Source organism: Mirounga leonina, unplaced genomic scaffold (assembly GCF_011800145.1).
Source record: "Mirounga leonina isolate KUSES-001 unplaced genomic scaffold, KU_Mleo_1.0 Mir_125, whole genome shotgun sequence".
NCBI classification, from domain to species: domain Eukaryota; kingdom Metazoa; phylum Chordata; class Mammalia; order Carnivora; family Phocidae; genus Mirounga; species Mirounga leonina.
Genome location: NW_023270305.1, coordinates 61,773,879 through 61,800,350, shown reverse-complemented (window position 1 = coordinate 61,800,350; position 26,472 = coordinate 61,773,879). Strand labels below are relative to the sequence as shown.

Sequence of the window (26,472 nt, the reverse complement as noted above, 5' to 3'; positions counted from 1 at the left end):
TCTGCTCCTCCTGCACCCTACACCCATGTTCTTTCTCTCTCTCTCTCTCAAATAAATAAATAAATTAAAAAAAAATAATTAAAACATGATTGTAAAGCTATGGTGAACTCTAGAAAAAACGTGTTTCTTGTATAATCTTAAAGGAGACTTGATCCTTACTATTTCTTTGCCTAAACTGTAGCTAATCATTGTCCATATCTATAGAGCAACAAACACCTGAATAAACATTTAAAAGTCATTATCAATTGCTCAGTTCTTTGGTATCATATTGATAAAAGAACTGAAATGTTGTTAGTTTTCTTTTATTTATTTAGTCTATAAATCTAGCGTGTATTATTCAATAATCACATTTTTAAAATGATTTTACAATCTTCTATAAAATGCAGCTTAATTTGATTAAAAACTAAGGAGGGGGAATATCCTTTCAGAAACAGAGATGACTGACAATGAATCATAAACATAGTATGAAATACAATACAAAGTAGAAAAATAATCAGAATCATTAGCTTGAAACATCCTCCAAAAAACTGCAGGAATGAAATAACATAGTAAAGTAATAAAACTTGAGTACATTTTAAATAATTCTCAATGTGAAAATAACTTGTTGATAAATGACAAATGAACACCTAAATGATTCCTCATAATTAGAGTTAATGTTTAATTAGACAAGAAATGGAAAATGTACAGGGTTGGAGTCCAGAGTTGCCAAATAAATGGTAAACAACACTCTGACATTTGAAGGTTATGCTATTTGGCAGCATCCTTTCACATTAGTAAAATTATTTACCACTTAGAACACAAAAGAGTACTTTAAAAGGCTAATTCCAATACAATACTTCCCAGAGGGGGAGAAAAAAGTTTCAGCTTTGTCTCCTGCATCTCCTTCCCCCTTGTCGTTAAGTTTGATAAATTTGCTTTTCTGTATTATTCCTTCTTGCCGTCTAAAGTCTACACCTGTGCTCACTTTTGCCGAAAGGCAGTCACATATTGTGCGCAACGATGAAAATCAGACAGGGAGCCAAATTATATTGCTCTGACATCTGTCCCTCCATCTGTTAGAGTTTTAACAAACAAGTATAGAGCAGACCTCTGATTACAACATATACACATAACCAAGAATAATTTCTACAAGGCCAAGTAAGTCTCTACAAATTCTCAGCTTTATTTAAAATAAAGTGGGAGGGGAAAATGCTGAATTTAATTTATATTCAATTGCACATTATTTCTATATTACTCTTCCTTATGGGATCGATACACATAAAATACTATTTTCCTAGTTGCCTAAGTCAGCAAATACTCTTTCTTTCTTCTAAATTCCTTTGCTTACTTAATGCAGAGTAAAAAATTTTCTATAGTAATGTGACTGCGATATTATTCCTCAGGCTGCATTACCCAAGGACTTGACCACACTTTTTAATTACTATGAATAATAATCTTTATAAATTATCAATTATTGCTCAGTAATAGTAACACAGAGACTATTAGTACCTTCATTTTTTTTTAATTTCAGAAGTTGTCAACCAACTCTTAGGTGATTAACAGCCTATGTGATCAGAGTGTATCTGGAGAAGAACCACAGTCATAGCTCTTTCTTTTGAATTGGAAACCCCAAGGGTTGGGCAGATCTTATGTTGACTGAACTAGGGCATAGCTGGGAACTGGACAGAAGCCAAATTCTGTGGTATTGAGCATGACAAGCATCCCACATCACCACTGTTCTCAGGAGATACCATAATGTGAGCAAGAAAATTAATTCTGAAAAACAAAGACTTCTAACAATACGCTGGGTAGTCCGGAAACAAAAATCACACAAAAATGACCATTTTTTTCCTCAACACACAACGAACCTGGAGACAAAGAAATCTGCATAATTTTCTAGCTACCTGTCAGATGAAAATGTACGCCGAATCGCAGTGATGAAGCTTGCTATTAAATTCTCATTTGCAAATCTACATATGCTTGCCACCCCTCCTTCTAATTATTGCAAAATATAAATATTCCTTTTCCCTCATTCTGGCTCAAGAAGCTTGACAATTTCTATTTCTGCCATATGTAGTAACGGGATCTTGCCACAGGGTGGTGCACCACGCATATTTAACTGAAGGCTTTTGTAATCTGTGACAGTTGGGTTACATCCTTTTCTAGCTTCACATAAGCAGGAGGCATCCGACTAACTGGCAGCTCTCTGAGTGATTAAAGAGAAAACAGCAGCTTAAATCCTACAGGTCTGTGAATCTCCCATTATGTCTAACTTGTAATATATCTTACAAACTTGGTTGCCTTTTTGGTGGTTGTTGTTGGCCCCTTTTGCCAGTTTCTAAAGACCAAACTATTGAAACAAATAAACTGAAATTAGAGGGGGAAATGAGAAGAGGGAATTCACAGAGCATATACACCTTACAAGTGAAACTACACAGAAACAGCTAGCCTCTAATGACCCTTGATAGGAATTGCAATTCGGTACTAGGAGAATGAATGGATCTAGGTGATTAAAATACTTACCCATCTATTGACCTAGCCAGCTGTATAATGCAGAACAGGGCAGTATTTTGGTTGGTAATTTAAGATCACTATTAGATTATTAAATTATTATTATTTTTATGTTGATTAATGTTAATAATAGAACTGATAAGCTGGACCTCTTTACTAAGACAAATAACCGAAGTCACATCTCAACTTTGGATTCTAGAAAATCACTTTGTTCTCTAGGCAGTGTGAGCTTAAACAAATTAAACTATTTCAGGATGGAAGGCGGAAAGAAGACTAAATGTACATGGTTTAAACAATACATGCCAGGTGCTTTCAGGCTAAATGTCTAATGCACCGATGTTATTTGAAGGATGAGAGGAGAACAGAACAACTCATCAATAGTTTTCCATATTGATGTTTTCATTCCATTGTTGAAAATGAGTGGCAATGGGTATAGTGACTAAAGCATTCATCTGACACTGCTAAGTCGACGGGAGGACTTTGTTTCTCTGCTGTTCCCCCTTTAGTCTGCAGACAAACAGTGGTTTGTCTTCACTCTTCATTCTTCCTCTAATCCTTATTCTTCTCCTTCTAATGGGAGAGGAAAAGAAAAAAGAAATGTGGCTATGCTTCCTACTAGAGAAGAAAGGGAGGCAGCTACTCAGAGGCTCAGCAGACACACCGAGCCTTAATACAATAGAGCTTATACATCCTCTGTGATCACTCAGGTCCTAGGCAAAGGTAAGTGTCCTTGAAATTAGGGTGCACTTCTGAAACTGCCGGTGTAAATCAGATGACTGAAAGTCATCTTACTTTCTAAATTTCAAACTTGGGGAAGGGGCCCGAAGTGAAGTGAACAGGCTAACTTAAGTCTCACGCCACAGTGTTAGGGAAGTTGCCTCACATGCTCTTTTTCTGGCCCTGGATATTATCACTGGATGCCATAAATATCTCTAATTCATACCTTCTTTACTCTCTAGGGTCCTGAAATTAAAAACTGGGCAAAAGAAACAGCGGTTGCTATTGATCATACATCTTAGGCCCAGACTCTAAAAGATACGGAAGACTCAAATATTTCTTCTTGCAATATACTTCAAACTCTGTGTCTTCCCAGAATCAGCCCCTCTGAAAATCATGGAGGGCTCATCAGTAGTATGCCCGGCGTGGCTGCTAGGCCTGCAGGCGTTTACCTCAGCAGAGCATGCATTACGCTCCCATGGTGAGTTCAAAGTCTGAGGTCAACATTTAATACTCGTTTTTGTCTCAGGGGAGTCAGCTGCTTGGGTTTTGGAATCCTACCTCTCTCGCAGGACCTGCCAAGGTAGCCTGTTCCGGAACAATCACAGACATATCTGTTCCACCCATCCCTGCACATGCCATTGTTTTTGCAAGGGTTGCTAAGGCACGGTTTTGCTGTTTCCCTTGAGCAGGAGGGCTTCACTCCAGCAGTACTTTGAATTTCAGCCATCTGCCGGATATCTTTGCTCTGGCCGTCAATGAACAAATCTCTAATGCAGCCCACGTAGCCGTAGTTGAGCAGGGCAGTCCACACCTCGGTGGGGAAAATGAGGCCAGCCTTGTTTTCCGGCAAGCCCCCCAGGTACAGCTCATCATCCAGGTCCAGAATCTCGCTCTCGCCAGGTGCCGTGTAGGGTGTGCGCAGGGTGTTGACAGAAATGGTACCTGTTGCAGAGACAAGAGAACACACGGGTCTTTACGGAGGGCAACATGCTCGAAAAAGCACACTTTCTCCCTTTCATCTGCCTAGGGGGACACTGCTTGAGGGCAGACAGCTCTGATTCTTCTTTTGGGTCCTCAGGTACCTTACTTATCCTTCCCAGGGGAGCAAAAACCAAAGTGGGCGGCCAACCAAGAGTGTTTGTCAGCCTTCACAGTTTAGTAAAGAAAAGAAAAAAAGGAAGATTAAAAAAAAAAGGAGGGAAAGAAAGAGAAATCAGCATTCTATATCACTCTCCAACAGTTCAGTCAGGAAAGAAAGAGAAAGAAGGAGAAGTTGACATTATATACTACCCTTTGGAATAAAGTCAGATTCATGATTGGTGAGTGCTCATTTTCAAAGCTGGTGTGCATCTGCAAACTAAAAAAAAAAAAAAAAAATGTTGCATGCTCTCACCTTCAACTGACTTGATTGATTTTATGGAACACAGTAGTTTGACAGATCATCTATGTCAAAACTTGACTTTACCACTTTTTTTTTTTTTAAGATTTATTTGACAGAGAGAGACACAGCGAGAGAGGGAACACAAGCAGGGGGAGTGGGAGAGGGAGAAGCAGGCTTCCCGCCGAGCAGGGAGCCCGATGCGGGGCTCAATCCCAGGACCCTGGGATCATGACCTGAGCCGAAGGCAGACGCTTAACAACTGAGCCACCCAGGTGTCCCTGACTTTACCACTCTTAACTGTATCAATCTATTGATAAGCTCTATGGTCTTGGTCTACTCATCCGTAATATGGATATAGTAATATGACATACCTCTCATGGTTGCTCTGAGTGCTAAATAAAATGATATTAATAAAGTATCTGGCTTATAATAAGCACTGCATAAATGTTGTGTATCATGATTCATCACAAGAACCAAGTCAAACTGGCTGTTTACTTTTTTAAATTTTTTTTAAAAAATTTTATTGTTATGTTAATCCCCTATACATTACATCATTAGTTCTAGATGAAGTGTTCCATGATTCATTGTTTGTGCATAACACCCAGTGCTCCATGCAGAACATGCCCTCTTTAATACCCATCACCAGGCTAACCCATTAATACCAACTAGTTAGTCATCTAAATTGGCAAATTTTTCCTGCTCACTTCAAATGTAATAGGAGAATAATTCTATTAGTTTACAAATATACAGGAACCCTGGTTTTAAGCAAAGGATGAAAAGGTAGACATTCACATGGGATTAATTGAGAGTCACAGAAAAATATTTGTGGGAACCATTAAATGAAGAAAAAATGAAAGGCAGAAGGCAGTTTTTGATTAAAACTTCGATCATGTACCACCAGATTACTCAAAATTCCACCCAGGTTCTATCTCCAGAAGGATATATGTAAAAATGAAAATAATGTACCTGAAAAGGACACCCCACTATACCTTACGAGATTGTCCCAGATTTATTTTTCAGGTCTAGACCATAAAGCAGAATAGGTAGGGTATTGAGAGAGAAAGTAGATTAGAAATGTCTGGTGCCATGCTAGGTGCCGACAGAGAGCTTCAGGGACTTGGGGGGCAGACGTACAAGGGAGGCCAGGAGACAGAAGATGAGGTACAGAGGTAGGGACAGAAAGAGAGTCTAGTGTGGGATAGAGGATAGGTAGGAAGATGCATTTTAGCGGTTTCACAGAATACCTAAAGTCCATCCCCAGGTGAAAATACAGCCTGGGATGAATGTCAAACATGCATCTAACTAAGGATGCAGGGCCACTGGCCTCTGCACTGTTCCCAGGAGCATTCCAAACCCCAGCAAGAAGGGGCACTTCTCAAGACGGGCAGCGTAATGGGATCTGTTTTTGTGTAAGAGAAGGCCATGGACGCCAGTGACAGAGACTGCACAGGCAGCCAAGTCATTAAGGGGATATTTGTCTCTCTAGACTTCCACAGAAAGAAATGCAAAAAGCTCCCAGGGGAGAAACACTCAAAGGCATTGCTATTTTGGCCTTCCAAGAGGGGAGCATAACAGGGATTTTGGAGGGAGGCAGCAAAAAGGCAAAAGGACAATGTATTCACTTTTACAGGTCACATTTGTGCAAGTGTCTGGAAGAAAACTCATTTAGGAACATATACGTACATAAAATCCTACTTAGAAAAAATATGAAAAAATATAATTTGGGGGAAATGAAATATATGATTTTGAGATAGAATGGTGTCATTTTTCTCTTCCTACTAGAATTTCATTACAAGCATTTTTAACTGTCCAAAATGCTTTAAGAAGTGAGTTAAAAGATGGGGACGCCTGGGTGGCCTAGTTGGTTAACCGTCTGCCTTTGGCTCAGGTTGTGGTCCCAGGGTCCTGGGATCAAGTCCCACATCGGGCTCCCTGCTCAGCGGGGAGCCTGCTTCTCCCTCTCCCACTCCCCCTGCTTGTGTCCCTCTCTCGCTGTGTCTCTCTCTGTCAAATAAATAAATAAAATCTTTAAAAAAAAAAAAAAGTGAGTTAAAAGATGATCCCTGTCCTCTGCAGCAGTTAATGGAAGTTAGAAAATGATGAGAAAGAGTATTAATGACAAAAGGAACGGTGGAGATATATATATTATATGTATATATATACATATATATATAATATATATATATGTATTCTAAGCAAAAGTTGTATGGAATGAACACAATGATTTCTGTTTTTAAGACAGAAATGTGATGAGTGCCACATCCTGTTTTCTAATTTGTTCAAAAAGACTTCTTAGAAATGAATATATGATATTGAGGGACAACTGTTAGGAGACACGGAGTAAGTGAACAATGACAAAGTTTTACAAGAGTGGGGATTTGTTTTTTAAAAAATATGTAATTTTCCCATATGCCTTCTTACTCGTGGAACAAGCCTGATTCAGCTCAGGAGGAAAAAAAACAAAACAAAACACTTGGTGTACACGTTATGTTAGAAGTCTGCACTAAGAGGTGTTTGGAGGGTTCCCAAGATGAGGAATTCTGTGGCTGGATCACACCTGCGCTCTCCTCTCTTCCACAGAGTTTGCTCGCTCAGTACGCTATGTAAGTTTCCATAGTCATGGTGTCCTCATTGGGCCAGGAATTTCACACAGTCACCCATAAACCGTGTGACAGTGAGGATGGAGTGACTGGGTATCCTAATTTTTATTTATGGTGTGTTGGTGCCTACTTTGAACAAATTGTAAGAAAACTCCAGTATGTTTTTATGAATGTGTTTGTTGTGGCCAGAGTAATATATTCACTATAACTCTGTGATTAGACCATAGTTTTCTGATTAATCCTAACCTAATTTAATCCACACTTTTTATACAGTCTAGGGCACACACGCATGCACGCCCCCCCCCCCGCCCCCGCCCACACACATGGTGAAACAAAAGTTTAACAGAAAGATATTTAGCTCTATTACTTCTGAGGCATTCTGATATCTTTTTCTTACACAATTTTATTAATACAGATGCTGGACATCCCCCACCAAATTGATTTCAGGACTGATTAACAGGCTGTAACCCACAGTTCAAAAACCACAGACTTGAGAGGTTACTGTCATAAAGGATAAGATGTTTTTCCCATTGCTCCTCATTGTCCCTTTGTGAGATAATTTTAGAGTTCTCATGGGAAGAAGCAATGCAAGATCAGAGAGAAAGCAAAAGCAATGTAATACTAACCTCAACTCCAATACAATCCAAGAAGAACTAGAACTTTAATTTAGCCCTGGATTCAAGGTAAGGAGGTATGCTGAGCATATGCATATATCAGATATCATTCACTAAAATATTTTGCAGGGCACCCGGGTGGCTCAGTTGGTTAAGCAACTGCCTTCGGCTCAGGTCATGATCCCGGGGTCCCAGGATCAAGTCCCTCATTGGGCTCCCTCCTCAGCGGGGAGTCTGCTTCTCCCTCTGACCCTCCCCCCTCTCATGCTGTCTCTCACTCTCTCTCTCTCTCTCAATAAAAATCTTTAGAACAAATATTTTGCAAACAAATATAATAGAATGAGACAACTGTGACTGAAAAGCAACTACTATCTTCTCTACAAGCTTTAGCAATCTAGATGCACTTACATTTTAGAGTATCTTTGTAAAAAATCCGTCAAAAAAAGGAAAAGAGTAGAACTTAATTTAAGTGGGAATGGAAACAATGATTTTTATATTCTGAAGATTCACAAAATAAAACTGTATTTAAATATGAGCCAAGCTCGTATTTACATTATATTATATTATATTTATATTTATGTTTATATTATATTTCTATTGATATAATATTTAGCCTACATATGTGCAAATGTCCTGAAATGTACACATTTCTGGTAAGGGATTCAAACCCCAAATTCCTTAATGATTTTATTATTGATACGAATCAAAGGACATTTTTACACAAGCAAAAGACTCATCACAGAATCACTGAATTCATTTACACCAATTTAACACATATATATGAGGACAGTGAAATTTCAATATTAAGGTCCCAAGTGCCTATTCTTTACAATTGAGTTATAAAAGCAGTGGTTACCAAGAAAATATGAAATGAATACTTAAACCTTGTTGTTTTTGATAATTAGAGACAATTGAGTAGTTGCTACAGCTGTATATATCAATAGAAAATGAGAATTTTCTAAAGGTTGAGATAGGACCAGATGTAAATAATTTTTAAGAGAAAACAAAAATCTAAGTATATTATTGGTTTATCCCTCTATCTAATTCCAAGAACTACAACTATATATGTATTGTCTTTGGAATAGCTTGATTATTTCATACATTCTACCTTCTTTCACTATAATTACCTTTGAAGTTTTTGGTAAATTAAATACTTTATGTAAACATTGCTATATTTGAGCTGTAAAAATCTGTAGATGGTGGTCCTATTTGGATCAGTGTTTCATGCTTCAATATTTAAGAATCTAAAACACCTTCCTATGTTATTTTGCCCTTAAAGAAATAAAATTTCAGCTAAAAAACCAATATATTTCTGTACATATAACTTTTGTAATCTTAACATAGAAATCACACTAACAGGGGTGCCTGGGTGGCTCAGTCGATTAAGCATCTGCCTTCAGCTCAGGTCATGATCCCAGGGTCCTGGGATCGAGCCCCACACTGGGCTCACTACTCAGTGGTGAGTCTGCTCCTCCCTCTGCCGCTCCCCCTGCTTGTGCTCTCTGTCTGTCAAATAAATGAATAAAATCTTAAAAAAAAAAAAAAAGAAATCACACTAACATATATTTATGTTTAAACCTGGTCGTTTTCATTGCATATGCAAAGGGTAAAACAAAGGTGACAAATAGACAAAGTAATAATTATTTAAGAATATTCAAGAAGCATAACTAATGAATCCATGCTTTATGTAAAAGTATACATTAAAGTGAAAAACTGTTGAAAACAGTTCTTAGTTTATAAAAATGGAAATCATCTTTCCCATTTTGTTGGTATTTATAACTGGTTCGTTTCTACTGTTTTTTTTTTTTTTTTTTTTTTTTTAATATGTAATTTTTCTTGGCCTTTCTGCTTCCAGAGTAGTTTTCAGAGTGAGAAGAAGCATAGAGTGGAGGGGAGATTTAAAATAAGGTAATTGGGTTTTAATTACTACAAAAGTTTAAGTGACCAGGAAATGGGAGGTAGAAAATTGTGTGCTATAATAAGAATGCTTTTGCCAGGTCAGGGAAACCAACTTCCAGGCTCTAGCTTTTGCAACTAACTAGCTAGCAAGCTGAGCCAAATACTGGATTCACTAGGACTCAATGTGGCTCTTACAAAAGATAAAGGAATTGACTGGTTATCACTAAGGTTCTTTTTTTTTTTCTTTTGCCGTATTTTTTTTAATAGAGAAAAGCACTGAAAATGTGAATATAGTATTTCTTCTATTTTTACAAATGGATGTGTTCAATACAAAACACTGTCAGCAGCTAATACTATGTTTGTTGATATGCTCAGATCAACTGGGTACACAAGCAAAACTGTAACATTCCCAAATGAAATATGATCAAATGCTTTGACATGCAGTTTGCCTTCTTCCTTCACTTCTTAACAGAAAGAGCTTTTTTGGATACATTTTGTCAACACTGAACAGAGTAAACAGCTTTTTCAAGAGACCAGAGTGTTTTCCTTCTGATTCACTGTGGATGTCTACAAGAGTATTTCCTTTTAAGTTAAAGCATTTTACAAATTCTTCCTACTGAATCAATTTACATACTTTTATCACCACTATTTTTAATAAGTAACTTTTCTTACTGAAAATTCATTCCACTGTGTCCCAGACTTTCTGTGATGCTTGGAGAAAAGAAGCAGGGTTCATTTAAAACACTCTTGTTCATGATGGATGAAACCACAAACTTTTTGTGTTCATTGCTACAAGAAACGCTCAACATTTAATGCATATTGTTTCTTGATATCTCTTTCCAAATTGCCAGTACAGTTTCCATATCTGGGAAACTAAGGTTCTTTTTTGAAAAAAGTTTTCTGAAATTGCCACTTAAATTTTAGTTACATATAAATTTTTTTTTCTTTTTTTTAAAGATTTTATTTATTTATTTGACAGAGAGAGACACAGCGAGAGAGGGAACACAAGCAGGGGGAGTGGGAGAGGGAGAAGCAGGCTTCCCACTAAGCAGGGAGCCCAATGCGGGGCTCGATCCCAGGACCCTGGGGTCATGACCTGAGCCGAAGGCAGATGCTTAATGACTGAGCCACCCAGGCGCCCCCAAATTTTATTTTTTTTATAATTCTGTTTCACTTTTTCATTGCAGAAGAGAATCAGATTCCAAAAACTTAAAAATTTGTCAAATTCATATTCTTTTTTTTTAAAGATTTTATTTTATTTATTTGAGAGAGAGAGAGAGTGAAGGGAGAGGGGCAGAGGGAGAGAGAATCTCAAGCAGACTCCACACTGACTGTGGAGTCAGACGTGGAGCTCAATCTCATGACCCTGAAATCAGGACCTGAGCTGAAACCAAGAGGTGGACACTTAACCAATCCTTCCACCCAGGTGCCCCCAAATTCATATTCTATCAACAAATTTAAACTCAGTAACAAGACATAATATAAGTGCTAAAAGTAGAATGAAACATTGATTATATAGTATGATGCAAAATGTAAAATACAGAAGTCCAACAAAATAGTAAAAAAAAGGAACCATAATATTGACAATGGTATTTTGGGATTATGAGTGGATAGTTTCTTTCTTTTTAGTTTTGCATCTTTTTTTTTTTTTAAGATTTTATTTATGTATTTGAGAGACAAGAGAGTGAGTACGGGTGGGGGGAAGGGCAGAAGGAGAGGGAGATGGAGAAGCAGATTCCCTTCTGAGCAGGGAGCCCGATTAGGGGCTTGATCCCAGGATCCCGGGATCATGACCTGACCCAAAGGCAGAAGCTTAACCCACTAAGCCACCCAGGTGGCAGAAGCTTAACCCACTAAGCCACCCCAGGTCTTTCAAAAACACAATGTCACATGTTAGATTTATAATAGGGACTGAAATAAAGTTTATTTAAAAGCAAAGAAAAATAAAATTTTAATATTCTGTTTTATGCTTATTCCTATGTGTTTTCTCCTTACTTGGATCCACCCATGAGTCAGGAATATCAGGAATTAAGCCAGCATATGAAGAAATAAATCTTGGAAAAATTTAAAAGTTTGATAATATCTTGTAAAGGGAAAGAAGAGGGGGAAAAGAGCACATCATGTTCTATGGTCAAGTGGAAATTGAAGTGGCCTATTAGCAAAATGACCTATCATTAGCTTTCAAAATTAAAAATGCATTTCACCCAGCAATTCCAGTTCTCAGAATCTATGCTATAAAAATTCTGATCAACATGCATAAAGACCTAACATGAAAATTTTCTTTATAAATTAGTTTAAAACAGTGAAATTTTTTAAAAGTAAAAAGTTAAATGTCCATCAATAGAGAAATGACTAAATTCTGATATGTTCAAACTCAGGGATACATGATTGCCATTACAAATAATGGCAGAGGAAAAGCTTTCAGTAGGTTTTTTAAGTTACCTGACAATTGGTGAAGAATGGTCTTGTTCATGTAAATAAAAGCTCTACATTTATTTTATAAGTGTAAACATATGTATAGCTATATTGATACAAAGGAAAATACGTGGAAATACATGGTTACCTGTGAAGGAGGGAATGAATTGGTGAGGGAGGTGTGTGGCACGGGGAAACTCTTCGGACCTTTCGAAATGCCTCAACATTTTCACCAATAGCACATGTTTATATGTTACATACATGCCATGTGTTAAGCACATGCACATATACAAACACACATACACACTCATAGCAATATGTATACATACAAATTTTTAAGATTATCATATACAATGTTGGATAGTTATAAACATCAATCAAGTGGCATATTTTATAATTAAAATATTAAAATTAAAATACTATTCTGAAGAATTTATACAGATTTCGGGGTGCCTGAGTGGCTCAGGGGCACCTGGGTGGCTCAGTCGTTAAGCGTCTGCCTTCAGCTCAGGTCATGGTCCCAGGGTCCTAGGATCGAACCCCGCATCGGGCTCCCTGCTCTGCAGGAAGCCTGCTTCTCCCTCTCCCACTACCCCTGCTTGTGCTCCCTATCTCGCTGTGTCTCTCTCTGTCAAATAAATAAATAAAATCTTTTAAAAAAAAAAAAAAGGATTTATACAGATTTCTACTCGGCACTCCACAATGAGAGTCACGGCTGCTGGGTGTGGCCTATTTCCTCAGGATGCAACTGACACCATAGTCCAAGGTCTGCCCTATAAACTGGTAAGCCCAGAAAGGAGATTTGGTAGACTGAGAGCAGGTTCCATCTCTCAAGGTTTGACTGATTTACCAAGCCCGTAAGACCGCCTAATAAAATAAGAATGCCGAGTTATTAATTCTGTATAAGCTATTAACTGTCACAGGATATGGAATGCTTCCTGTGTAGCTCGGCCAGTATGAGATGCCAGCTTACAATCCAAATGTTTATTCACTTGTGATGGGAAATTTAATTGGTAACAAGAACCTGAGTACTCATATCTCTATAACTGGTCAATTATACCCGTCTACTATAATCAGACTTACAATGAAGAATTATGTTTATTATATAGTAAGTACATATGTTATATTTAAAATATATATATACATGTTAACAGAGCCTGGAAGAAAATGTACAAAGTGAAAAAAAAAAAAAAGCTGAAAATCTGTTTTGGGGGAAAGAAAATAGATGACTTTTTTCTTTTTAAATATGTTCAAAATAAAGAAATAAATAGAAGCATTGGTTTAATAAAATTTAATGTAACAAATTTATGCAAAATTGACTCCGTCTAGTCAGTCATTGGGATAGTCAAATAATTAATAAATTATTGATAAAGTGCTTCAGTTTTACCACTGATGTGTAGTGGTTTAGAGACATGCATATAAAACAATATTATAAATTTACTTAAAACTATTTCAGTGTTGGCAACGAGCTAGTAGGTAGAGGCATGGGAGGAATGTTTATAGTCAAAGAGCAAGTTTAAATCAAGACCTAAACAGAGAAATCGTCTAATGGTTGTTCAAGTAGAAATGTTTAAGTGTGGTGATTCATGAATGGTATACACAGAAATCAGTGCTGGTAATAGATAGCTAGAAAGTGCTGTTCACATCAAACAGTGATTACTATAAACCTCTAATTATGTGCTCTGGAGAGAGCCTTGTGCCTTTCCCACTATAATTTCTAGTTCTTAAACTGGAACTCTATGACTTCAATTCAATCTCAATGGTTTCTTAGCTGTTAAATGTAGGCTTACCCATGAATAACCACTGATACAATCTGCTGTGCCTTGCTGTACACAAGCAGAATTTGACAATAATAATGAGTTTTCTCTTTGGTTTCAATGTGTAATGACGGTTTGCAAAAAAAAAAAAAAAATTACTGGAAGTTTGCTATAAAAATACTTGAGAGGATACCCTTGACTGAGCCAAAGAGCTTAACGCAAATTTACACAATACTCATGCTCCAAGAAAACAGTCATTAACCTCATCCTAATTTTAGTACAATTCTCATTTTAGCTAAATACCTGGACACAGTTATTTTGTGTTAAGTTTGGGGGCAAAAGCGAGGGAAAGGGGAACTCTGGAAAGGGAAGAGGGGTTGGTAAGGGAGCGTTCAGCTCTAAGTCCTGCAAAATTTGCAGAGTAATGAGCCTCTTCGATCATATTTATTAACTCAGCAGCTTAGAGGTTTTGCTCTGTTAAGTAGCTAAGCTATCCATGGAAGATACTCACTTTGTGCAGCACTCAAATCACACACTCTGACTCGGTACCTTGTATGGTTCCTCCTTTGCCAGTCTAGCCCAGGATCTGAAAAGGCCATTCATGGCTCAGCCTACCAGGCCCATGTCACTGGTCACAGACTACTCAGGCAATGGAAGAAGCTACACTGTACCAAGACAGCAGCTGTGGCCAACAGTAGCAGTCAAAGTGGAAATGAAATGTCTCTTTCCCATGTCAGAGAATGGAAGAAGGGAGGTACAACCCAATACAATTACTTGTGCTGACAATGAAGTTCTAGAAATTCATCTGATGGCAATATTTCTCACCACACAAGGGGGTCATACATCCACCTTTTAGTGAATAAAGTACTGAAGGGCAAATTGCCAGAAAGATGGGCAGTGCAGGTGACTATCTTCCCTGTCATTAGCATGCTTACTGTGTGGCGGCATATCCCAGTCCTCAGAAAGGAGTGAACACCTTCCCTTAATTTTCCTTCTACCTACAGGTTTGCTAAATGATAAAGCGATCTCATAAACAAGCAAAGATAGCAGTCCTGTTCTCATAAGAGCTGGTCATTTTTGTACCAGGCTTACCACAGTCTCTAACAATTATGTAACTTCCTCATTGCAATTTTTTTGGGGGGACACCTGGGCTTGGAGGATGGCTTTGTTTTCATAAAAAAGGGCAGCATCTGTTAACTTATATTGTGTAAACTGCTTTCAGGAAGTAAGGTAAATTCCTTAAAAACTTGCATTACAACAAAAAGAGTGCTATTACTCTTCAAATGTAAATATGATACTACTATTTTTAGAATATTAGGGGTGGGTTGGAACTGAGACATTCACATATTTTTATTCTTTATTTTTCCTTGTACCAAATATTTATTAAATAACTGCTATTGTGCAAGAAAGTACCAGGACCTGTAGGTATAAACATAAATAAGACATTTCCTTTCATTCATAGGTTTCTTTTATAAATTGTTGAGGGAATATTAAAAATTCAGTGTGTCCACCAAATCTGGTTTTAACCCTACCTCTGACCAAGGTAACCAGTAGTTACTGGCATCAAATTAATGGCCATGGCTTTATTCCTACTAACTTTAGAATGGTCAATAGCAGAAAGAATAATTCTCAGCCCTAAGCTCCCTCTACATTAATACCAGAGAAAATAACTCATTAAATATTTTTAAATATTCAGCTGAAGAGTATCCCAGGCAACCTTCATCATCCATGAGTCAGAAGGCAGCCCACACTGACCTCTTGTCATAGAAGTATCATTTTCCCACGTTATATTAAGACTAATTTTCATAGAGCCTCTGAATATAACTGGTGTGAAAAATGGATAAAATGAATTAATTCTCTGTTTCTTAGTTTTAATCGAGCTATAAATCTTAGTATTTGACCAACCTAACTCAGAAATATCCTTTAGGTAAATTAAAAGCTAGTAGAGTTATTCATTCAATTTTTAAAAGGCTGCTTTATAACAAACCAATGCAGTGTGCAAATATAGAACTTAATTAAAATACTATATATAAAATATTAACAGCTGCAGTTATTAACATTACATTAAATTCCCTTGAGCTAGGCCAACATAAAATGAGCTCTCTTTTCTTTCAGTTTAGTAAAGGGCAGAACTTGGTGTAGTGAATGAGCTTTAGTTTTTACACTGTTTGTCTCAATTCACTAATCTGAAATTGTAATCACATAAAAGTACTTTACTAGCTGCACATCACTGAACATACTAACTTAATCTTTCCTTTGGATTCCAACAAAAATCTCTTATTTTCTTTCTTAATGTAAATTATACTGTCTTAAGGCATCCCTCTCATCTTTCCATCCAGCACTGAACTTTCTAAGTTAACACAGATATTCTCTGCTTTTGACTTTTTTCCAATGAGGGCACAAATAGGTCAGTTAATAAACTATTGACAATTTGGAAGAATTAAAGAACTTAAAGAAAAAAAAGTGGATTTTAATTGGCCTGGATTAAGGCATTTATCCAATTCTTACTGTAATAGGTCATCCAAGGAACTTGGGAAACTAATTAGACCACATCAACACTTAAGACTAGAATAAATTACCATTCTCAAATGAATAATGGCTGGTTTTGTTTTCCTTTGTACATTGTTTGCCTTTATTAAATTTTGACATTAACCCTGTATTTCTTCATATAGTTAGAGGTGAATGAAATACAAATGATCTGAAGTATGGTAATTTTTGCCCCTCTGAACTTCCAAAAGATTTCCACTTAATGGGGCTACTGGGTGGCTCAGTTGGTTAGGTGTCTGCCTTCAGCTCAGGTCATGATCCTTGGGATTCCTGCTCAGTGGGGAGTCTGCTACTCCCTCTCCATCTCCCTCTGTTCCTCCCTACACTCATGCTCCTGCATTCTCTCTCTCTCTCAAATAAATAAATAAAAATCTTTTAAAAAAACAGATGTCCACTTAATCTAATCAGTTATGTTTTAAATTATTATGAAGTCTGAAATGCCTGGGTGGCTCAGTCGGTTAAGTGTCTGACTCTTGATTAGACTCAGGTCATGATCTCAGGGTCATGAGATCAAGCCGCACATCGGGTTCAGTGTGGAACCTGCTTGAGATTTTCTCCCTTTGCCCCTCCCCTGGATTATACTTGTGCTCTCTATGTCTCTCAATAAATAAATAAACAAATAAAAATAAATTATTATGAAGTCTAACATGTACATACATACTTGAGAGTAATTTAAAAATTTTATTCTAGGGCGCCTGGGTGGCTCAGTTGGTTAAGCGACTGCCTTCGGCTCAGGTCATGATCCCAGGGTCCTGGGATCGAGCCCCGCATCGGGCTCCCTGCTCTGCGGGGAGCCTGCTTCTCCCTCTCCCACTCCCCCTGCTTGTGTTCCCTCTCTCGCTGTGTCTGTCTCTGTCAAACAAATAAATAAAATATTAAAAAAAAATTTTATTCTAGGTGTATTTTAAGTTAAACTGTATCATCCAGAAGTTAATCTTTCAAAGCACAAGATCAGTCCATGCTCCATTCCTCTTTTTTAAGACTTCTGTTTGGAAGTTCCTAAGTAGACAATCAACTCTGCTAACTCTGGTAGAAACAGGCTGGAGGAAGTGAAAGGGAGGTACTCTATTGCTATATTTCTGTATTCCCCTCAATGTACACTTCTCAGCTTAAGTCAGAAAAAAAACCCAAAACACAAAGAGGAATCCAATTTCTAATGGAATCAGTATAATGCAGCATGGAAAAAAAAAAAATTGTCGTCTACCCTCAGTCGCCTAAGATAATAGAACTGGTAAAAGAAGTATGGATAGCACAGACTGGTAACTGATCTTCCCTGTGGAAGATTTCAGGGAAACGAAAGAACAGAGGGAGACCGAGTTTCCAGAGGGGGATGAATCAGAAATCGTCTCCGAGATATCTGAGGATCAGAGCAATGGGTTCTGACCTTCCTTCAGTTTTCCGCCTTCACCTCTGGCTCCCTCCCAATTCCCATTCATTCCATGTCTTTATTTTATTGGGCAAAAAGAGAGAAAAAATATTTGTAGGATGTCAATCACAATCTTTTTGATTGATGAGCAGGAAAACAAGGCATGACTAAGAGTGAAATAAGACACAGTTTTGCTGAGGGAAGCTTGGAGGACACAAGTGACAAGAGGGTCTATGAAAGAAGCACTCACCCCAGGACTGCAGCACGGCCCTCCTAAAATAGAATGGTGATCACAGATGACTGGATCTGAAAGAAGCACTAGGTGTTTTCTGGTCTGTGCTGATCATTGGCTGGAAAGCTTTGCAAAAATGTAGAATCCTAGATCCCATCACTGTTGATACCCCTTCATCAGGTCTGGGAGCCAGTCAATACTGGGTCCTTCCCAATATGTTTCACAAAGGAAGAAATTCAGACCCACAAAAAATGCCTTGGGCAAGCTTACATCGCTATTTAGTGGAAAATCCAGAGTGCACGGTATGGTATATAAGTAAATAAGGGAGTGTAGGGAGGGAAGGGAGGAGAGTATTTAGGTCTAAATTCAGTTGTCTTCTATTATAAGAAGCTAATTTGACTTGTAAGTGAGAGGAACAATCAGAGTGTGGGAGCACAAGGTCAAGAAAGTAAAAAAGACATAATATATAGTTAATATACCTAAAATAAGTTGCTTCCCTCTCTCCCTCTCTCTCTCTCCCTCTTTCTCTACTTCTCTCTGTCTCTCTCTCACTTTCTGGGTTTCTACAAATGCTATTCCCTCTGCCTGGATGATCCTTGTCCCCACAAACCTAATGCTAGTCAATTCCCTAAGCCCCCTAATCCAATTTCAAATTTCAAAGTAAGTAAATATTATTTCTTCAGACCTTCCCTACAATGCCCCCACCTTTCCCCAATCACACACGTGCACACACATACACAACACAGGCACACGCACACACACATATCTCTAGGAAAAAAAGCATAGCAAAAGGAATCCAGAGGAAAGAATTCCTATTGGCTCAATTCCAAACATCTTTCATTAGAAAGGGAAGCTATTTGGAAGTCAACAGAGTTTTGCCCGTGTTCTTGAAATCCTACTGCATTGATGAAAGTGTTTATGATACCACAGATCCAACTTGGATAAAAATTAAACTAAGGATTAAAAATTAAACTAAGGATTTTCTATGTGGATTGTTGAATTTTCTTTTTTCATATTTTGTATTTGCCACTCCAGGCACCTCCAAACATCCATTGATATAAGCAATAATTGGGAATACAAGAACCCTGAATTTTGTCACTTGCAAATTCAAGAGAAAATTTTGTGCAAGATTTGGCACTTGATTATCCAATAAATCTTCATTTAAGAAGTGATTCCAGAAGACATTTGAGCATTTGGGGTTTGATGCCCAACTATTATGATTAATTAGCTCCTTCTGATTTGTATATGATGTGAAACAGAAATAATAACAATTTCCTTTACCCTAAAGACAGAAATGCAGAAAATCTTTAATATGTCTTGGTTTTAATTCCCTTGGTGAGTGGGGAAAGGAGTGTTCCAGCAGGTAAAGAGTATAGAAAAAATGATAAATTACCTGACCGTCCATCTCTCTGGAAGTCCACATGATACCATTCTCCATCATTCACCTTCTTCTGTAGGGCTTTGATTTTTATTGTACCTGACCCCATGTCCAGGAGGAGGTAGAGATGGCCATCTAGCATTTCAATAGCAAAGAAGTCAACCTTTATCATCTGAGGGTGCTTGGCATCTTTTTGGTGTCTTGGCTTGCCATGACTAAATAAAATGAGGCCATTTGGCTCTGTTGTGCGGAAATCAAATGATATGGAGCCTGTTTTCTTTGCATTCCATTTAGGCAAAGAGATGAAAGACTCTGGGGTTTCAAAGGTGATTGGGTCCAAAGTTGCAACATTCTCACATTTAAATGCTACCACTCCGTGGATCTTCATCTTAGGGTCTCCTTGCTTGGCAAGTCGAGATAATTCCAACCTTACATCGTTATTTTTATATACAACCTGTGGGCAGAGGATTAGAGTGAGAAATCAGGCCCATATTTTAATATTTAGAACTTGTCTTCAGTTCATATAAATTGCAACACATGTAACACAATGTTTAGTGCATTTTGATAAATAAGATAGCTTTTTCAGCCAAATAAAATTCAAGTATCAGCTCATTAAATAGTAACCATTCCAATCTAATTTCACTCAAATACTGTGTATATACACACACCCACACTGGTTGTAGATGACTCAAATAATTTGAGTGAATCTGCATACAGTTTTCATTATTTCAAGTGTGTATAGACTCAAACTTATATTTTGTTTTTGTTGTTGGCTATTATACTTTGTTTATTAAATATAAAGGTTTTTCAGTTTTCCCACTACTAAAGTATTTGAAATTAAATATTTTGAATGACAGTTCCCTAAAATATAGGATCTTGTTTATGGTCTATATAGCCACAATGGGTATAAACTTTGTAAGATAATCCCAACAAGTTGAGGTAGAAAACATCCTGAATTTTCTCAGAAAAATCATAAAATACAACTAAAACTGCAGAAGCTCTCTTTTCCCCCTTGGCCTACATTAACAACTGTTTGAATAATGTTGGGTAACTTTGGAACATTGCTGGCTCTAAATCCATTCAACTTGTATTACTTGTGTTCCATTTACTTTCAAGTATACAAATGAGGAACAAAATTTGTCCTGTTCTCTCATTTCCCAAGGCACTTCATCCAAATTGGCTAGGTGGTTCTGAATGCTTGTTGATAGTCCGATGGCTTTTTGGACTCTGAACGGCACATTGGACAAATCCACTGGAAGAGCTCCCAATATTATGCATCTGCTATCACATCACCTTAATAAACTTGAAGCCATTCTGACATAAAGATAAAAAGAGATCCATACCCCGCCTCTATAAAATGCACACCATGCATAATTACATTTCCAAAATACATATGTCATACTGACTTAAGAATAAATTAGCTATCTGTGTCCAGAGAACTATCTAAAGTATTTTAAGAAGCCATTCAAAAGTTCATAGTAGTCAACACTGACAGATTCTAAATTCATTTATATTCATATAATAGAAAAAAAAAAAAAAGACAGCCTGTGTCTGATTAGTGCTATAAAGTTAACTGGTCAATACAGCAGCTTATTTCCTCCAAACCTATGGCAAAACCTAACTAAGCCAACAGTTAATGTGGCTAATGAATTTCCTGATATGATTTGTTAATGGATACTTTATTTTTCAGTGATTAAGAGTGTAGGCTCTGATTATCAGACTCTTTGAGTTCAAATTCCAATGCTAGCATTACCCAACTGCATGATCTCTCCAAGCCTTATTTTTTTTTTCCTTTTCAGGGAGGTAACACCTTACAGGATGGTTGTAATTATTAAAGAAGAAAATGAATGTAAGTGAGAGAATCTACATAAAGGCAATCGATCCAATGCCAGGCATATTGTAAAATTTTCAATAAATATCAACCACATCAAACTACATGATAATAAATACCATCTCTTCATTATCATCTAGTAAACAAAGAAATAATGTAAATTAATTCATTTTAAGGAAATGCTTAGAAATTAAGCACACACATATAATTAGTATTTTATACCTGATTTGCGCCAAGCAAAGAAGTCACATCTTTCCACTGCTAGTCCTGGTGTTTCAGTTTATATTTATCTTGAAGGAGGATTATTATAAAGAATGCCATATCCATTATTCTTTGAACAAATATGTATAATGGTTTAATAAACAAATGCTGACAACAAAAGAAAATGAACTTAAGCAATAACAAAAGGGAATTAGATTCTTTTTTTTTTTTTTTTTAGATTTTATTTATTCATTTGAGACACAGATACAGAGAGAGAGAGAGAGCATGAGCAGGGAGAGAGGCAGAGGGAGAGGGAGAAGCAGGCTCCCTGCTGAGCCAGGAGCCCGATGTGGGGCTCAATCCCAGGACCCTGGGATCATGACCTGAGCCGAAGGCAGACGCTTAACCATCTGAGCCACCCAGGCGCCCCGGAATTAGATTAATTCTTAAGTATACTTTCTTGAAGAGAGAAAGAGCTATTAAGCCTTGGGAAAGTTGATTTAGGATTGTCTTTCTTTGGGGATCTTTAGAAGTGGAGAAAATGGTTTCTATGGATGAGTTTCCAAGTTTTTTAACCTCTCACCATGCCTTTCAAGCTACCCAAGCCTATATTTTTTTTCCACTTTTCTTGGCAATTTATATTTTATTATTTGGAGATCCCTTGACAAAGATATTGATCAGGAATGAGTGTAGTATTCTCTGACCCCATTGATGCAGATGATAATGTTGACTATGCTAACACATTGCCCGTGAAATAGAACCACCGCAACAGAGTCAGGTGTTTCTGACATGAATAAGTAGGTATAAGGCTGGGTATATTGCCTCATGAGTCTAATACCAGCTACAAAACAGTTGAGGGATGTGGGGTTAGGGCAATTCTAGGTAAGGATTTCAGTGAGTGATTTATGATCTCATGAGTGAGTTGGATGCCCTGGCGAAAAGAAGGGTGAAGAAGATGGAGAAGAAAAGTAGGGATTCCTTTGATCAGATAACTTAGGGTTAGCCATGCACACACACTGCCTCCACACCCAACCCCCCGCACCCCCCCCCCAAAAAAGAATCTCCACCAGAATCTATGCTTTGTGTAGACAGGGTTCTTGCTCACTGAAGTCAAGCATCCAGATCAGTGTCTGGCACAAAGCAGACACTCAATAAATATTTGCTGAGTATTGAATAAAATTCTTTATTCACTTTTTTTAACCTAGTCCCAGATTATAGACTATTATTAACAATATTTACAAATGTAGTTACGTAAAGCAGAATGTGGTATTGCAGACTAATCTCACAAACTGGCTACTATGTTTGGTCTATTTCTTTAGAAAAATGTGGAAGCTGCTCTGAATGTTCAGTTATAAACGGCAAGCTGGCCTGTGTATTGGAAAACTTTACCTTCAAACTCATATTGTGGGGTTTAAATTACTTTTGGAATGAAAAACACCTGAGTTAAAATTATCCAGAGGTAGAATCATTTTCCTAGAAGAACTATCTTGAGGAGAAGCATGATGTACTATTTTTTTCCTTCTCGTTTTGTATTCTTTGAAAGGTAACTCCAGAAGACAGAAAAGCAATTTTGGATAGGCAGGCTGATAGTTCTCACAACTACACTACAACTGCATCTGACTCAGATTTCCTAATCACCCTACTTTTCCAAAGTTAGACATACTCTTCAAATGACCTGAATAGAGTTCAATTATAATAATAAGTAGACAGCAAGCACTCCAAATCTTTTAAAAATTCACATGTAAGCTATTTTTTTGCTTCTTTCTGAGAAATATGGTTCTGAATCATTTATAATTATTCATATATCTTTTTTCATATATTTTTCATTTATGTCAAAAGTTGTAATTTATTTAATAGTTTCAACTTTCAAAAATATCTACAGACTCTATCATCTTAACAATTAGTGATGATATTATTGCACAGTCATTTGGGTCTGTTCATAAAATCAAGATTTCTTTGGGGATATTGACCTTTCCTTTTGTTTTTTTGAAGAGTAATTCACAATGTTGAATTTCACTTCTCTGCTTCATGGGCTTATATCATAAATCCCAAAGGGATAAAAACATGAAAGAGACTAGATTTTTTTTTTTTTTGTCATCTATAGAATTTTTTAAATGTCCCTCATACTTAAATATGCAAGAACAGGAGCAATATGTCTGTATTTTTATATTCCTAGGCTTGAAATATGAGGTAGACAGTCACTGAGTATTTTATTTGATCTTCAAATTAATCCTAAAAAGACAAGGGAAATAAATAGGTGAAAAAAAATAAGTTTGAGAGTCTGGGTATAGACATAGTTTAATCACAAAGCTCTTATCTAAGTCAACTTGCCTAACCTATCTCTCAGTTTTTTAATTTATATATATCTAAAAAGGGAAAGCATGTCATATCTATCAATCCTTGAGCTTTCTCTGCCTTAATCTATGTGATTTGGGACCAAGGTAAAAGAAGTTCTATTGCTCCTTCTCTATGTCTGGTTTTTCCCAGTTGTAGTTTTCATGTCAGGATATTGCTCTCTATTCTGAGATATACTGAAACACTAATCCGTTAGGTAAAGAGAATGTTCACTACATCTTTAGGTACACAGACATACATCAAGGATTATATCTATCTAAGGTTTGTACAGATGGTATTGAAGAACTGGTGGCTGAGAGATAAGGCCCTTTCCACAGGAAGTGGGAGTGTGTGAAATATGCGCATCAGTAGAAAGCATTTGCTACTCAAATAATAACTTTTTTGTTGTTATAAATAAATGTTTCAGCTTAGAAATTTTCATGAGGCTCTTGAATTCATTAACACGCATTGATCAAGGCTTTTCATATCTTAACTATGAGAGTATACAGGGTGATGGGATGGGCACTGCACATAAAGTCAAGGAGTGATGCAGGGATCTAGACTCAGTGGTGACCTCCCTGAGAACATGAATGGTTTATTCTAATCTGAGTCTTGGTTCTCTTCCATTCTTGGGAATAATAGTAAGTAAGGGCTAAGAATCTGGTTCTCAAGATTTCAAAGAGAATTGCAGGTCACCCACTTGCAATCCTGTGACCTTGTGCAAGTCCTTCAACCTCACAGAGGCTCACTTTTATCTGTAAAATGGAGTAATCATATCCACCACATTAGGAAATATAATAAATTATATTTCAATGAAATGCTAACAACAGGGCCTGGCATGGAGGAAGGGCCGAATATCAGCTGCTCTTGTTAGTGTTATCATAAATAACAGTATTATTATTATTAATATTATTAATAACAGTATTATTATTCTGGGAGGGAATGAATGGAGTTGTAACAAAGTTAACAGCTAGCATGGTACAAAATAGATGACTGCTCAATGTTTTACAGTAATTAACAGCGCTGCAACCGCAGAATCAAAGAGATCAAAGCAGACTGGGGCTTCTTTTTGTATGCTGGCATGTATATTGCTGTTTGAAGGCTTTCTTTATAAGCTGAGGTTTCTTAACCAGAACACATACATAGGAAGCTAGCCAGCCTGGGGCTTTTACTTTTACTCATGAGAGAACTTCTGTGGCATTTGACATCAACAAAACCACCACCCCACTACAAAAAGAATCAGCTAAGATTTACTGAGTGTTTATATCTGTCAGGCCCTGTTAAAATAAATTTATGTTTTATGTGTTTGTTCCTCACAAGCACCCTAGGAAATAGAAAACATTATCCTATTTTATCAGTAAATACATGGAGGCACAGAGCTCACTGAATGCTTTCTATTCGGACCAGGTCAGATATTGTGAGTAGCTAATGATATTAACTTCAAACTCTGTGTTTGTCTCTGCAGGAAATTTCACTTATAGTTTTCATGTACAATTTCATTTATACTTTTTGATAGCAGTTGCTAAGCAAGAGATTCACAAACAGCTATTTGCCACTATGCAAAAGGATGACCTTGCTATGAGTTACATGGATTATTACAAAAACAGTATCTTTCCTTCTATTTGTCCTTATTAAAATACCTCTAAATGAATCAAAATCACAACTGAGCAGGAGAGTGTTTTCGTGTGCCCATTGATTAAAATGTCTCTTCAAGGGCACCTGGGTGACTCAGGCAGTTACGCGTCTGCCTTCGGTTCAGGTCATGATCCCAGGGTCTTGGGATGGATGGAGCCCCACATCAGGTTCCCTGCTCAACGGGGAGCCTGCTTCTCCCTCTCCTTCTGCTGCTCCCCCTGCTTGTGCTCTCTCTAATAAATAAATAAATAAAGAGATTAAAAAAAATATGTCTCTTCAAATCCAGTTTAAGTAATGGGGCTTATTTCTGTTTCCAGGACTACAGTGTAGTTTTTCAACAGGTATGCCTTTTGGATATATATAATATTAGGATACATATAATAAAATAGTAGAATTAAAATATTAGAATAAACCAGTATAACTTCTCATGAATATTTGTTATTGGTGTATTTATCTGTAAGGTGTAAACTATGTGTGAACACATACACACACAGCTTATACATTACCTAATATAAATGTGTTTACATATAATAGGTCAAACCTGCTAAAATTGATGTCCAGAACAATTTTACATATATATTAGAATATGCAGTACATCTCTAGGTAGATAAGTAGATAACACATATGTATATATACCATATACACACCAAAATACAAATATACATACACTAATTGCATTTAATAATTTCAGGAATTAGAGGCTCTTGGCTAAAACACACAGTGGTCTTACTCATTTGGAATCAAAAATGTCTTGGCCTACAAACAAATACCAGCACTTAAAAGCTTAGCTCACTCCAAAGGAAGGGCTGCAGCCAAAAAAAAAAAAAAAAAGAAAGAAAGAAAGAAAGAAAGAAAAGAAAAGATTCTTTTATTATTAAAAAGGGTAGAAAATTAAACAGATTTTCTCCAGTGTTCCTGCCACCATGAAGAGACAATTGTAAGAGCAGAGTAGAGGCGAAGTGGTCACTTAAGGAAAAAAAAAAAAAAAAATCACTGCACTCATTATTGTCCTATCTTCTACCTAAGGTCAAGTTGCCAGTGCTGTTCACTTTCTTATACTGAGAACCTAGCA

The 26,472-nt window shown here is 37.0% G+C and overlaps 1 protein-coding gene across 12 annotated transcripts in view; it reads right to left on the bottom strand.

The window, feature by feature from the left end:
- Positions 1–26,472, bottom strand: part of NRXN1 (neurexin 1) — a 1,139,755-nt gene that overhangs the window by 616,179 nt on the left and 497,104 nt on the right. For all 12 annotated transcript variants that reach the window (XM_035001585.1, XM_035001587.1, XM_035001593.1 and 9 more), the window contains 2 exons: positions 19,415–19,853; positions 3,769–4,152 (listed from right to left, as the gene is read on the bottom strand). In XM_035001585.1, coding sequence (XP_034857476.1) covers positions 3,769–4,152; positions 19,415–19,853 — 823 coding nt within the window. The remainder of the gene's footprint in view (positions 1–3,768; positions 4,153–19,414; positions 19,854–26,472) is intronic.